Consider the following 15,917-nt stretch of genomic DNA (forward strand, 5'->3'; position numbering starts at 1 on the left):
AAAACAATCTTGAGAAAGAACAAAGTTGGAGGGCTCACACATCCTGATTTCAAAACTTGCTACAAAGCTATAGTAATCAAAACAGTGTGCTACTGGCATAAGGACAGATAGACCAATGGAATAAAATAGACATCCCAGAAATAAACCTTCACATATATGGTTAACTGAGTATTGACAAGCATGCCCAGACCATTCAATGGAGAAAAGACCATCTTTTCAACAAATGGTGCTGAGAAAAGTGGACATTCACATTGAAAAAAATGAAATTGGACCTTTCTCTCATACTATATACAAAAATTAACTCAAGAGTGTAAGAGCTAAGGGGCACCTGGGTGGCTCAGATGGTTAGGCGTCTGCCTTCGGCCTGGGTCATGATCCCAGGGTCCTGGGATCGAGCCCCACATCAGGCTCCTGGCTTAGCAGGGAGCCTGCTTCTCCTTCTCCCTCTCTCCCTGCTCATGTTCTCTCTCTCTGTCTCTTTGTCTCAAATGAATAAATAAAATCTTTAAAAAAAAAAAGAGTGTAAGAGCTAAAACCGTAAAACTCTTAGAAGAAAACACAGGGGAAAAGCTTCATAATGTTAGATTCAGCAATGATTTCTTGGCTATGACACAAAAGCACAGGCAACAAAAGAAAAAATAAACAGAACTTTATCAATAACTTTTGTGGATCAAAGAATGCTGTCAAGAGAGTAAAAAGATAACCCACAGAATGGGAAAAAAGATCTGAAAATGACATATCTGATAAAGGATTAGTATCCCTAGTGTATAAAGAACTCCAACCCCACAACAAAATAATCCAATCCAAAAGAAAGGACTTTTCTTCAAAGAGGATGTAAATACACAATAAATAAGCACATGAAAAAATACTCAACATAAAATGCAAATCAAAATCACAAGATACTATTTCATACCCATTAGGATAGGGTTACTAAAAAACTCTAGAAAACAACACTGTTAGTGAGAATATGAGGAAACTGGAACCCCATGCACTACTGGTGGGAATGTAAAATGTATAGCTACAGTAGAAAACTTTGTGTTCCCTCAAAAAGTTAAACATAAAATTATCATATGCCACTAAACTGGACACTTAAAAATGATTATAAAGGTAATCTTTGTTATGTATATTTTACCACTATAAAAATGTTTAAAATGCATGCACATGACTTATAACTTAAATGTTATAATTAAAGACTATATGTGAGATAGCATCAATATGGAAGACTGAAGAGTATCAACAAATTCATTGACAGTATATTGAGCCTGTGTCCTAGGCATCCTAATGGGATTAAAAAGAAAAAAACTAAGAGTCAAATGGACAAGTACCCTTACTAAATATATTACTTTTGTCATGTTGAAACTTTCACGATCCTATTTCTTGAATTGAAAAATGTGATTAAAAATTATTAAAGATCATACGTATCAAAGAATTTTTAAAGTGATGGATATGCAACTATGTGGTATTTGTTTAGAAATGAGTGTTAGAAAGTGTAAGAATATTACTTGCTCTGATGCAAATAAACACATGAAAAAATGATGGAATGATGTATAAGAAAAAGCATGTTTGCATTTACCCAAGTAAGTGAAATTCTACAACATGCAGATTTTGAAAATTTTCTGTGCTGTTTTAAGAAGCTTATTTATTTAACAGTTAGCTGTGGGACCAGATGGCAAATAGCCAAAAAATTTTAAAAATGTACAAATTGTTCGTTTTCAAGCTGTAGACATCAGTCTGTAGGGATCACCCAATACCTTCCAAACTTGTTTAAAAGTTACTCAGTAAATTTTACAATCTATACAAAGAAACAAAGTGACAAGTTCATGTTAAAAACTTTAGTTTCATTGAGTCTATATTTTTAAGTTATTACCTGGAATCAAGAGAAGTAAAAAGTTGATCAAACTGTTTCTCCAGAACCTCTACAAGACTGACCGTTTCCTCTTTTGTTTGATTGTGTATGTGTTCTAGCATCTGAGAAGAACATAATACAAAGACCTAATTTGGTATTTTTATTTTGTAGAAATTGTACTGTTCAAATAATTTTAAAAGTAAAAGGTACTTTTTGGACTTTTCAAAGTAACCACACAAGAGGAGATTAGGTGATAAAAATGGAATAAGTTACAGGTTCAACTTTAAATCCTGGTACTTGTCAGCAAGATCACATCTTTGTTGGCACTATGCACTGATAAACTGGCAAAAAGGCCTAGAAAATCCACTAAGTTTTCTAAACTTCTTATTCCTTTTTATCATTACAGGAAGAGTCATTCTGAATAGCTGAATTTCTCTCTGGCAGGATTCCTTAAATGAAAAAACCTTAATACATAATATCAGACATACTTGAATTAAAATGTTAACTATTCCACATCTTTGCATTTTTTGACAAAGAATTGTTGCTTGAGATCTGTGACCCCTTTTTTCCATTTTCTCCCTTTTAGAACAGGAATGTCTATCTTATACCTGTCTAACCAATGTATTTTAGAAGGAGATTAATTATCTAGTTTCACAGGTTCATGGTTGGAGAGGAATTTTGCTCCCAAATGAATCATACCCTGAGTCTCAGCCATACCTGATTTAGAAGATATTTAGATGAGATTTTGGACTTGATGCTGGAATAGATTTAAGACTAGGTTGGGATGGGGTGAATGTATTTTGCATATAAGAAGGACATGAATCTGGAGGGGGTCAGAGAGCAGATTGTTATGGGTTGAATTTTGTCCACCCCTCTCCCAAATTTGTATGTTGAAGTCTTAATTCCTGTATCAGCTATAATCTTTTGACTGCCTTGGTTGTGAATTTGTTGTTGCTGGGTGCTTAGGAGCTTGTTTTTTGTCACCAAGTGAGTCTCTTCTGGGGGAGGATGGAGTAAAGGAGGAAAGAAAATAAGATTCTTTGGGTAAGGGTAAACAGCCGAATAATGAGCAATGTTAGAAAGATGGTCTGCAATACTTTCGAGACAAAATTCAGCTCACAGCAAGAAAAAAATCATGGTTCCTTAATAGTGCTCCAATTTCAGTAGACCGCTAGCATAACAATGCCGCAAGACCAATCCTAGCAGGCCATGGAAGTCTTCTATTCTTTTGTATGTTTCTCTGTCATTGGATTATCACGCTCAATAACTTAGTGCTAGGCTCTAACTTCAGTGATATACCCCTAAATATACACATTTAAAGAGAACATGCCTTAATTCACTATAGAATTTAATCATTTAAAATGCTTACTTTTACAGCAACACTTAATTGTTCAAAACTATAGCCTGCTATCTTCAATGCTTCATCAATTTCTTCTGCAGTTTTAGTTTCCTAAGAAGGTGAAAAGGGTCCACATACAAATATAAAATATAAAAATAGATGCTTATATACATTATATTAGTTGCAAACGAATCAGGCTACAATTTTGATTACAAAAGTAACACAGACCACCACAGAAGTCTGAAAATAAGTAACAAAAATGACACTTTCAATCCTACTTATCCAGAAATTTAAAACTAACATTTTAGAGTTTTGATTATAGATTATAGTATTCAAGATTGTTTTTAGAAATCTTTTTGAAAAAATAGTTTTAAGTTGGAAAATGGTTACACAAAATATTCTGTCTTGAGGGGCGTCTGGGTGGCTCAGTTGTTAAGTGTCTGCCTTCAGCTCAAGTCATGATCCCAGGGTCCTGGGATCGAGCCCCACATCGGGTTCCCTGCTCAGCGGGAAGCCTGCTTCTCCCTCTCCCATTCCCCCTGCTTGTGTTCCCCTCTCTCTCTGTGTGTCTGTCAAATAAATAAATCTTAAAAAAAAAAAACCAACTATCTTGAAAAATGTACCATGGCAATTAATGCACACACATGTAAAAATTAAGTTTTTAAAGAAGATTATAATTTGGCTATGTTAAAATTTAAACTTGAAGTAAAAGATAGCAAGATTAAGTGCTTTCTCCCTTCCTCTAGCTCACTAAAGATCTTTTTAATAACAGCATTTTGGAATTTGTTCTATTTCTGATCTTAAACTAAAATAATACATTATTTAAAGTTATAGAAACAGGTTAAATTCAATCTTCCAACAATAACCTCATCATCATCACAGTGAATTAATTAGGCCTTTTGGCTGCCATTAAAATGACTGGAAAAATCACATTCAGAATCTAGAAACTTGTACTTTATACAAGTTTCACATAATCTAGATTCAATAACTAGGTTCAAAGGGAAGAAGCTACATATGGTTAAACATTAAGAACACTAATAGAGTTGGTCAAAGGGAGACTGGGTTGCCTTAGGAAAAATGAGAATTGGGGTTCAAGCATATTTAGAATAAAATAAGAGATTCAGGTAAAGAATGTAGGTTTACCTCTTACCTTTATGCTTCAAAAAAAAAAAAACAAAAAAAAACAAACCCTGTAATTATAGGAACCTTGAGAGGAGAGTTAAGCTACCAGACACCAAGTAAAAATGTTTGGCTTCATCTTACTTCACGAGTAACATTTTTTCATACCGCCATTAGAGATGAGGAGTTCAAAATAGTCCTGTGTGTGGATGTTGAATGTTCTAAACCAATAGTTAGCTGGTCAGAAGTCTTTTTAAAGTCCTGCGAACAATTCTTTATCCTGAAAAATGTCAAGTACATTATTTTAAATACCATATTAATATAACAATTTTAACCTTCTATTCTGATTTTTACTATCAAAAATAATTCATATGACAACTTATAATAACAATTATAGTGGGCTCTTAGTCATCTATGATAAGCAAAAAGAGGGAAAGCATGGCTAAATATGCTTCCATATAAAAATTTTACCAAGAATTCAACTTCTTAGCAAATCCCTAAAAATAAAAAAATTTATCTCACAGTATAAATTGTGCTTTAATCTAATTACCTCTCCTTACCTGATATTTTTTGATAGAGATGTTGACAGTCACTGAACTGTCTTTAAGCTCAATTACTTATACACAAATGCCTGCTATTAAAAAAATGTGCTTATAGGCTTAGATAATTTATGAAAAGGTAATGAATTTACTAGGTAAGTTAATTTGCAAAGAAAAAATTAGTTTCATTTCTTATCTACACATGCTAGAGTTTTTGCCCATTTTTTTTTTTTTAAAGATTTTATTTATTTATTTGACAGAGAGAGAGCAAGAGAGGGAACACAAGCAGGGAGAGTGGGAGAGGGAGAAGCAGGCTTCCCACTGAGCAGGAAGCCCGATATGGGGCTCGATCCCAGGACTCTGGGATCACTATCTGAGCCGTAGGCAGACGCTTAACAACTGAGCCACTCAGGCGCCCCTATTTTTTTTTTTTTTTAAGATTTTATTTATTTATTTGTCAGAAAGAGAGAGAGAAAGAGAGTACAGAAGCAGGGGGAGCAGCAGGCAGAGGGAGAAGCAGACTCTTGGCTGAGCAAGGAGCCCGATATGGGGCTCCATCCCAGGACCCTGGGATCATGACATGAGCTGAAGGCAGAGGCTTAACTGACTGAGCCACCAAGGCGTCCTGAGTTTTTGCCATATTTATCTTTATAGCCCCATACTGGCTAACAGACAGTAAGCTCTTGATAAATGTGTGCTGAATAACTTAATCATAAGCCTGTAATAGTTTATAGAAGTAACTATGATGTTTAAATGTTACCCTTATAGAGAAAAAATAGACTTTAATTTTTAAACATTCAGTTACTTTGAAAAGTGAATATTCATGTTCTTGAAAACATATGAATGCATAAGCCCTTAGGAGTTCATTATTCAATTCCTGTTTCAAAATATTAAAGATAAATCAGGAAGCAATACATTATTTTTAAACAGACTTATCCCTTGACACATAAACAACTATTTTAAACCAAACTATTGAAATTAAGGAATAGGAGTTTCTAACATAAGTATACTTGACATGGAGAATTTAAAAAAACAAAACAGTAATTTGGAAAAAATTTGGGCATTTAAAATGGATTCATCTACTTCTGAAAGTTAAATTTCACTTTATAACCACACTTGATATAGTTATATATATCTAGACAAGAATATAAACAGATTTAACTTGTGTAAGGTTTAAAAAGTCAGAAATTTTCACTTAGAAGTCCAGATCTCTAGGAAGGAAGATTGGCAACACTGGGTTGGTCTTAACACACAGCAATAATTGGCTGGAGCTGAAAAGGGGCCACCTCCTTTGGAGGGGGTGAACCTTCTTTTGTCTGCCACAATTCATACCACTCATTGTTTAAACTCTACATCACCCAGTAAGTCATCTTCTAGACTCCTGTAGGTACTCAAATCTGTTGTGGCTGCTGACTCACATGGAGCTGAAAAGATTCCTAATGATTTATTCTAATCATTTCATTCAGAACTTATGGAGGAAATGACTGGTGGAATACAAATATAGGGGTTGGCATTCAGTAAGCCTGAGTTCCACTGGTCCTGTCAATAACCAGTTGCCAGATTTTAGCTAAGTGGCTTACTACCTAAAGAGATAACTATATTCTTTTGGTGTCTGTCTAAGCACCCATTTATGTCTGGACAGAGAAGCTGCATCAGTAATGTGAAAAGCCATTGAATGCTAGTATAAAATATTTGGATTTTATTTAGGTAGGCAGTGAAGAAGCATGGAGCAGGGAAGAGTAGAGAGGTGCTAAGGAGGTAGTCAAAAAAGAATAAGAATTAAATAGGATAGTAGAAATGGACGATAAATTATGGATATGAAAGATACTGTGGAAATTATAGTCTGCAGGAGGCAAAATGAAGGAGATATGAGGAAATGGGGTGATTTACTGATGCTTGGTGCCATTAACAAAATTGAAAGTTTTCAAATGAGATTGTTCCTTGAAGGTTTCCTGTGTTTCTTTATTTCCCACGTAATTTTTTACCATATTAAATATGCTTTAAAAAGTTAAAGTTATACAAAAATATAATTGCCTTCTGAGTAGGGTCTCAGTGAATTAATTGGGACTTAAAAAGTTACAAAGTAAAAATTTATGATTTTTTCACTGTGATCCATCCCATCCCATCCCATAGTCAACCCTAATTGTAAATTTATCTAGGACTGAAACACGATTTCAGAAAAACCATAGCAAATGTCAAAACATCATGGTATTTCATCTAACAAACATTTATTACATGCTTACTGTGTCCAGCACCAGGAACGTAGAAAGCAGTAAAATGTGGTCCATGCCCTTACAGTGGCTTATAGACCAGCAGAAGAAGACATATAAATAAATAAGTGCAAAAAAAGTAACACAGGTGCTGGTCTCCAGCTGGGATATGTTTAAAAAAAAAAAATCTCTGCATTACTAATTCAAAAAGAGCTTAATATATACATGTACAAAGTCCTATGGAAGAAAGGAAAAAAATGAGTAAAAGAATCCCAAAATTATTACTTTTCCTTTAATCGATCACCTCTCACACCACCTCTTTCCAAAGTCCTCTACTATATCATGCTCATGATACTCGTAAGAATTAACACCTTTTTAAAGCCACACCTTACTCTCAGCCAGCACCAGTAACTTTTGCTAGAATGACATTCTCAGCTTTAACTTGCATTCTTTTTTTCCCCCTACTTTAAGTAAGGACAAACTGATGCTTCTTTAGGAGCTGGATTCTCCATTTCACTAACAGTTAAGACAAATTATAAAAGAGCACTCTACAATGGGAGATAATAGGCTTCCAGATGGAATGAATAAGTCACTGGAATAAAAAATACAACATAGGGAATGTAATCAATGATATTGTAATAGTGTAGGTGACAGATGGTAGCTACACTTGTGGTGAGCATAGCATAACATATAGAGAAGTTGAATCACTATGTTGTACACCTGAAAATTATGTAATAGTGTGTCAACTATACTTAAAAGAATTTATAAAGAGCACTCTATAAACAATGGGCTTTCTTAGAAACACTGATCTAAGAATGACATTTTATCAATGATGCTAAAATTATCCTTTCAGAAATACACTGAACTTCAAATACTAAAATACATACACATAAAACATACTTTTTAGGCTGCAGTTTTTCCATAAAAGAATCTTCTTTAATATATCCATCTGTTGGGCAGTATCCTTGTCTCCTATTTATAGTTGTAGCAATCTTAGGACAAAACAAGAATAAAAACAAAAACAAAGTCATTCAATAAATTCCATTTATCCAGAATTCAAATAACTAGTGTGCCATTCATAGATAAACTTAATTCTCTTTAAATCAAAGAAAAAATTGTACGTGTATGATGCTTTTACCTTATTTCAATTTTTGAAGATATCTAATTTGGCAGCTATTAATTAAACAGAACATTAATTAAAACACTTCATTCTACCACCATTCTAAAGGAAATACTTGTAATAATACTTTAAAAATCTACTGTAAAATTTTCACAATGACATCTCCAGTTATGTTCAAAACTTTAAAATACTTAGGAATAAATTTAATAAGAAAAATATAAGTTCTAAGAAAAGAAAACCAAATAATTTATTGGAATCATATAACAAAAACAGAGTAAATGGAAAATCATGTCAAGTTCCTAAAGACAAAGATTTAATATCCTAAAATATATCTAATATAAAATACAAAAAATTAGTACAATTCTTTAGTTCATATGCAAAATGTACTATGCAAGAATTATAAAATTTTAACATACCATTCAGTAGAGATTTATCCCACCAGATCATAAAGCTAATGTAATTAAAATCCTAGGGTACTGGGACAATGAATGAGTAGAATACAGCCACATTTGTATGGGAACTTAATACAGAATACAAGGGGCATTTCACAATGAAATAGAAGGATTATTCAGCAAATAGTGTGAGAAAGGCAGCTAATCATTCTGAAGAAAAAAGTTATACACCCTCCCTACATCATATAAAATAGATTATAAAGTATATATATACCTTAAACACGATAGAAGTATGGAAAATACATGTATAACTCTGAGATGGGAAGGTCTGCCTAATCAAAGAAAACCTAGAAACCATGAAGGAGGGAGAAAAATGACTAAAAGAAACATTTCTGAATGGCTAAATAAACAAAATTCAAAGTGAAAGACTGGGAGAAAATAGTTAAGATATACAGGACAAAGTATGAATATCCTTATCACATGAAGTATTCTTACAAGTTAGGAAAAAGACAATTCAAAAGGAAAATGTGCAAAGGATCTGAAGGGATCTATTAAAGATAGAGAAGCTGATAAGTCAACATATGAAAGTGCTCAATTTCACTAGTAATCAGGGAGTTACAGTTTAAAGCAAGGATATACCGGCTTCTTGCTCATCAAATTGCCAAACATTAAAATAAATATGACAAATTCGAACATGGATTTGTTTTGGAGTTAGAAATTAACAGAACTCGCTCACAGAATTTTTTTTGGTAGGAGTGGTTTTGAGATTATATATAGTAAAAAATTTTGAAAACCACCTAAATGTTTATAATAAAGGGATTAGTTAAGAATTATAGCACTTTGGGGCACCTGGGTGGCTCAGTCGTTAAGCATCTGCCTTTGGCTCAGGTCATGATCCTGGGGTCTTGGGATTGAGCCCTGCATCAGGCTCCCTGCTCAGTGGGGAGTCTGCTTCTCCCTCTCCCCCTAGCTTGTGTGCTCTCTCGCTCACTCTGTCTCTCTTAAATAAATAAAATCTTAAAAAAAAAGAATTATAGCACTTATGTACATGGTTTATTATGAAGCCATTAAAAGTAATTGTAGGTTATTAGCCAATGTTTTAAAAGTCAGCTGAGGTCTATACATTAAGCATATTATTTGTTATTAAATGTGAACTCAATTTTGAGTTGAAAGTGCATCTTTCCTCCTACAGTATTACCGATTGATTTAATTTAAATTTGCACACATGAAACTTTTAAAAAAGTAATTGTAGGAGACGCTCATGAAAATAAGTTAACATTGATGTTGCTAAAAAAAATAAAGACTACTAAATGTTACAGCCTCCCAGTTAAATATACTTTTTTGATAGCGGAGAGGATATTCTGTCAAGGTTTTAGGTGTAACATACCAAAGATAGCCATGTATTATTATTTTTTTTTTTTAAGATTTTATTTATTTATTTGATAGAGAGACACAGTGAAAGAGGGAACACAAGGAGGGGGAGTGGGAGAGGGAGAAGCAGGCTTCCTGCTGAGCGGGGAGCCCAATGTGGGGCTCGATCCCAGGACCCTGGGATCCCGACCTGAGCCGAAGGCAGACGCTTAACGACTGAGCCACCCAGGCGCCCCTAGCCATGTATTATTAATTTAAGGGAAAAGTGTTACTTTTAACCAATCACATTGGATCAAATGCTATTTTTAAGAATTCCCTCCCCCCAAAAACTGGGGGCTAAAACCTTAATTTCTATATGCCTACTCATTTATCCCCCTTTGGTTTTGCATTTCGTAGTAAGAGATTAATGTTACTATCAACAGATTTGATACAGAACATCTCTTCCAGAAAATTTAAGAAAATATTAAATACAACTGACTTAAAAGATTTCAGTTAAAATTGTATAAAGATTCTTAACATGTAATTTACAAAATAAAAGTTCTCTTCCCAACCCCCACAGCTTGTCATCTAAGTTTTATTTCTGGTGGTTTTTTGGCTTGTTTTCGTTAACTGTAAATGAATGTGGTCAGATTTAGCCAGTATTTCTTTTATGGTTCCTGATTTCAGTGATATGTTTAACAAGACTTCCCCACCCAAAATTATACAATTATCTATATTTTCTTCTAGTTTACATTTTTAATTTGCATATTATTAACATTTCCAATCCACATGGGATTTTAATATATATTACCTATTGATCAGATAACTTATCCTTACCTCCTCACACAGTATATTTTTGGACTCAGGTCCAAAAGATCAATACAATATCAGTATTTCTGGAAGGATACCTAAGTATGATCCTCTGAACAAAATCTGCCATCTTGCTGTGCAAGATGCAGAATGGTTATTATTAACAATATCAATCAAAAGCACAGAACAGATGTTATCAAAAACCATAGAACTATGAAAGATAAAGACTGACAGATAAATCCATATTCACCCAAACTCAGAAATAAGAACAAAAGTATACCCATTAATCCTGAACGGAATCATTTTAGGTTTAAATTTGAAATAAACAGCATTATGTAGGTCTTCAAAATTAAAGATAAATTATAAATACAAGCCTAATGTGAATATAGGTATTTAAATCTTACTTTTTTTTTTTTTAAGATTTTATTTATTCGACAGAGCGAGAGAGCACAAGCAGGGGGAGCAGCAGAGGGAGAGGGAGAAGCAGTCTCCCCGCTGAGTAGGCAGCCCGATGCGATGCCGGGCTCAATCGCAAGACCCTGGGATCATGACCTGGGCAGAAGGCAGAGGCTTAACTGACTGAGCCACCCAGGTGCCCCTAAATCTCACTTTTTAGAAAAGAGCACATAATATAAAAATAATAAACTACATTACTGAAATATTCTATAAATTCATTCTTACTAATTTAGACTAGATCCTTCCACTCGCTCTTGTTCCAAATAAATATTAGATATCAGCAAAAATCCTAAATTTTGAAAACTAATAAAAGAGTGGTAACAATTTCAGGAAGGCTTCTTGAAGGGACTCCCTTAAGTGATCAGCTGGGGTGCCTGGGTGGCTCAGTTGGTTAACCATCAGGTAGGGCTCCCTGCTCAGCGGGGAGCTTGCTTCTCCCGTGCCTCGCCCCCAGCCACCCCCACTTGGGCTTTCTCTATTTCTCTCTCTCTCAAATAAATAAAATCTTTAAAAAAAATAGTGATCAGCTTTAGTGCATCTGAAGAATCCGTTGTCCCTTGTCAATTCCCTGGGCTAACAGCACAAGGGAAATGGGAGAAAGGAAGAATAAGACAAATCACAGATCTTCCAAAGTAAGAGTCAGACCTAGTCAAAATGATACAAAATAGATTTATCACAACCCTAAAATCAAAACCAATATTTGTCAACATACCATAAACATCTGTATAGATGTTTTCCAAAATAATAGCAGTATAATGATTTAAGACCATTGAACATGAAATCATTTGTCAAAAAAGGGAAAAGCTACCGTGCTAATAAATTTGTCTGTTTTTTTTTTTAATATTAGAATGGGTATAAACAGAGACAGTTCCACCTGCCAGCTTATTCCCCTTTCCTTATTCTTTACCCACCACAAGACTGAATCAGTCAGGGATCTTCCATTACAACCGCAGGAACTAGGCTCCCCTTTGCTTTAACTATGTGGTAAAGCCTCATCTGAGGAGCCCACTGATGACAAAAAAAAAAACCCCACAAAAAAACAAAAAACAGGAGAAGGGACTCTTCCACTATAAAGGCCATTATTTGTAAAGTATGTAATTCCAAAACAGACATCTTTTAATATGTAAATGTTTCCGCTATAATTAAAACCTTCACAAATTTATATAAATGTATGTATGTGTATTTTTACCATGTTTAACCTACAAACCAATTAATCCACACCTAAGTAATCATGGGCCAATTATAACACTTATTTTGATAGTCTTGAAGCTTGTAGAGAACTTCTGTATAATTCAAAATTGCCTTTTACAATTTTAAGAAAATCAGGTATTATTTCCATCTCACAAATGAGGAAATTCAGGCTTAGTGTGACAGAACTAGGACTGCATTCCAGGTCTCCCGCCTCCGTATTGTTTGTCTCACTGACACAAAAAACAATAGATATATACAAATCCTCAATATCTGGTATCTCAAGTGGAACATTAAGAATTTAGAGATTAAGATAATTTTCTAGGGACATACTATATAAATTGAACTACATTTGTATTTGTAGCAAATGCAAAGATATTCATTAAATTTTACTTGAAATCCTTGATATGTTCTATTATGGGTCTATAGTGCAACTGTACTTTTTCAGTGTCTCTGAAGTTAACTTGAGGCCACTGTTTAGTTTAGCTTCTCTTTTTAAACTATGGCATCTCTACAAATGTAGATTTGATGACACAAAGATTGAGGGCCAGGGAGAGTTCAAAATTTGCTTGCGTGGCATTGGTGTGGTAAAGAAGGGTAGGGATTTGAAAGGAATATACTTCATTAAAAATAAATAAAGAGGCAATTTCCCACAGAAGTCTCCAAAGAGTCAAAAAAAATAGGTAGGCTGATTAATATAGAACTTTAACTCTGTATTCTTTTTGATCACTCTGAACAACTATAAAATGAATCAGAAAAGCTTTATCTTTTGTTAAGTTTAAGAGTCAGCAGCAAAAATGCAAGTTTTTAGGTTCTAACTAGAAGTATGTTGTCTCTAACATTTTTATCTTTAACATTAGGTTGTAATGTATTAAAGATGAAAGATGATAAAACTTACCTCACAATCAGGGCATATAATTGTGCTGTATTCTTCAGTTATTAACAAGCACAGTTCACAAAAAGCATGTCCACACTGAAGTTCATGGTGGTGACCTATTAATGAAATTCTGTTGTGAATTAAACTTTTAACAATTTGTTAGCATTGAATATGATGCATTAATCAGAGGGGAAAGTTAAAGGGGATGCTCATGTATAGGAAAAGATATCAAGTGTCATTAGCAATGTAGGAATTACTGAACAAAATTCAGGAGAAACTATGTAAGTGGGAAGAAAAAAAAAAACAGGTCAAAAACCAGGCAGTACTATGCAATACATTTTGCACTAATTTAGATAGTTTTTGGTACCTATAATACTTTGAACTTGCCATATCTTTTAATCATACAAAATGCTCTGACATACTTTATTTGATCTTTGTAAACATCACAGCTAAGTAGGCTTGGGAAGGTTATATTCAACTTAGAAATGGTAAACATTTTGGTGATCTGGCTAAGTAAATGGTATAATCCAGACTCCAGCTCAGTTCTGTTTCCAAGTCCAATATTCTTTCTACTTGATCCTATTGCCTCTACTAATTTATATTTCTAATCCTGTGAAGGGAGCAGGGAGGGCAGAAATGAGACATTGGGAAGACCCCTCTCTTACAATGACCTAAGATACTGGCAAGGACAGAAGCCAGATGCTATTACTGTCACACATACATACCCACATAAAGATAATTTTCACAAACCTAGCATTTACGAAGGGAAATACCATAATCTTGAGTGAAAACCTAATATCAAGATTTTAATGCTCTAATTAGAATTTGACATTTATCATAATAAACATGTTTTAGTTATGTGACTTGAAAAAGTTGTAATTTTAAAACTTTTCAAGAAAAAAGGAAAATTATTAGATTAAATCAGTCATCTTTTATTGGCAAAAAAAATTAGTGTTCTTTCTGATTTATAAGAATTACATTCTTTTGATTAAAAAAAAAAAGCTTTAGTTTTCAAGCCAAGTGAAATATCTGAAACTTGCTTAGGACCAAGCTAAAATTTAAAGTTCTATTTAAATTCCAGAGATCCTACCAAAGAAATAAAATGTTTAACTGTTCTATCTTTATAAAATTTCTGATATTGTTCAAGTCTAATTTGTGATGCATCATAGCTTACAAAGCACTTTCACAATTTTATATGCATAAACACCATCTAGAGTATTTCTGAGCACTGTAATACAAACATATGGAAAAACGAGTGATTTTAGAAGGTCGTGTTCTAAACAACTTATTTCTTTCAAATAGAGATTTTCTATGTAACAGCAGTGATTAAAAAAAAGAGGAGAAACTTGGCTCTCCACCCTAAAACACAACCAACTTTCTCTACAAAGGTCCATGTCTATTAAACGGAGTCCATCTTGGAGGACTGAGAAAATTAACGACTTTCACTTTGAAAGTATAAACATTAAACAGTTGTGGGGGTGGTTAAGACTTCATTCAGCAGCTGCAGTTTGAAATTCAACAACTCCTCTCGGTCAGAGACACAGCACTCTAAGGCATTTTAAATTAAAGTAACTTGAATGTGTTTTCACTTGAGTAGAGTCTAAATTAGATCAATAGGAGTGCAGTGGATTTTCCCCCTTGACGTACAAAGAAAAACACAAGATGCCCAACAGGAACAAATTGTTTCCCAAACAATGCTTAAGCCAAACTGAGCAATAATACCTCCCTCCGGATCCCAAACAACTGTTTTTAGATCCAGGAACATTTTAAAGTGGTCTACTTGTTACTCCTACAACAAAAACTACGTAAGAAAATCAAATTTCATTACTTCTGAATCACAAGACCATGGGCTAAATTTTTACATCTACTCTTTCATGAACCTGTGAACCTGGGGAAGTTTTCGAAATAGTGCTCAAGAGAGCTCACACGTCATCCCCTAAGAGAATCAGTGAAAAAAAGGTGAGAAGCAGGTGCAAAGCGGACAAAGCTCTGGAGAGGCACGAAACGACCCTCAACCGACCACAGTGGGTGTCTCTGCTGCCCTGAGCGTGGGCTCGTGGCAATCGGGGAGGCCCGTGAGGGCAGTTTTCCCCGTCCATCTTGCTGCAACCGGACATCCCCCGACACTGCCAGCTCCCTTGGCTCTCAGACCTCCGGGTGGGCCTCGCTCTCAGGTCTCCACACCCAGCAGCCTGATTAGGATGGAGCCCTTGAAGGGCAGGTGGCCAAGGCAGAGCAGGGCCCTCGGAGGCTCACCCTCAATCTCCTCACCGGAAACTCTGGACACCCTTCTTCCACACTGAGTACACTGAATCTCGGCAGTACCCCAGGGCCGACTCTTCCTCCCCATCCGTTGATAGGAAGACAGGGTGAACCGAGCTGCGGAAGCTTCCGCCGCCATCTCTGCCCCCTTTTGGCCCCGAAGACCGGTACCACGTGCCATTCCCGGCGTCCTTCGCGGCAGCTACCAATCATCAGAGGCAGGCGTCTCCAGACAGCCAATCAAAGAGATTAAAGCCCGCCTCCTCAGCTTGCTTTGCTGCGGTGTCTTTCCACGTGCTGCGTGGCTGTTTGTGGTTTTGCTCCGGGCGGCTCCATTCTGAAAAAGGACGGGGTGGGGAACGTTTTTATTTTCAAATCTTTACCCAAAGCCCACCACCTTAGCGCTCTT

At 35.1% G+C, this 15,917-nt stretch overlaps 1 protein-coding gene across 2 annotated transcripts in view; it reads right to left on the reverse strand.

Moving 5' to 3' along the window:
* Positions 1-15,647, reverse strand: part of RNF17 (ring finger protein 17) — a 147,017-nt gene extending 131,370 nt beyond the window's left edge. For both annotated transcript variants that reach the window (XM_036097134.2, XM_078070617.1), the window contains exons 1-6: positions 15,518-15,647; positions 13,268-13,362; positions 7,954-8,045; positions 4,473-4,584; positions 3,216-3,296; positions 1,868-1,968 (exon numbers count right to left, since the gene is read on the reverse strand). In XM_036097134.2, the coding sequence (XP_035953027.2) occupies positions 1,868-1,968; positions 3,216-3,296; positions 4,473-4,584; positions 7,954-8,045; positions 13,268-13,362; positions 15,518-15,647 (611 nt within the window). The remainder of the gene's footprint in view (positions 1-1,867; positions 1,969-3,215; positions 3,297-4,472; positions 4,585-7,953; positions 8,046-13,267; positions 13,363-15,517) is intronic.
* Between the last annotated feature and the right edge of the window lie 270 nt (positions 15,648-15,917).

The sequence above is a fragment of the Halichoerus grypus genome, chromosome 4, assembly GCF_964656455.1.
Source record: "Halichoerus grypus chromosome 4, mHalGry1.hap1.1, whole genome shotgun sequence".
Lineage (NCBI taxonomy): Eukaryota > Metazoa > Chordata > Mammalia > Carnivora > Phocidae > Halichoerus > Halichoerus grypus.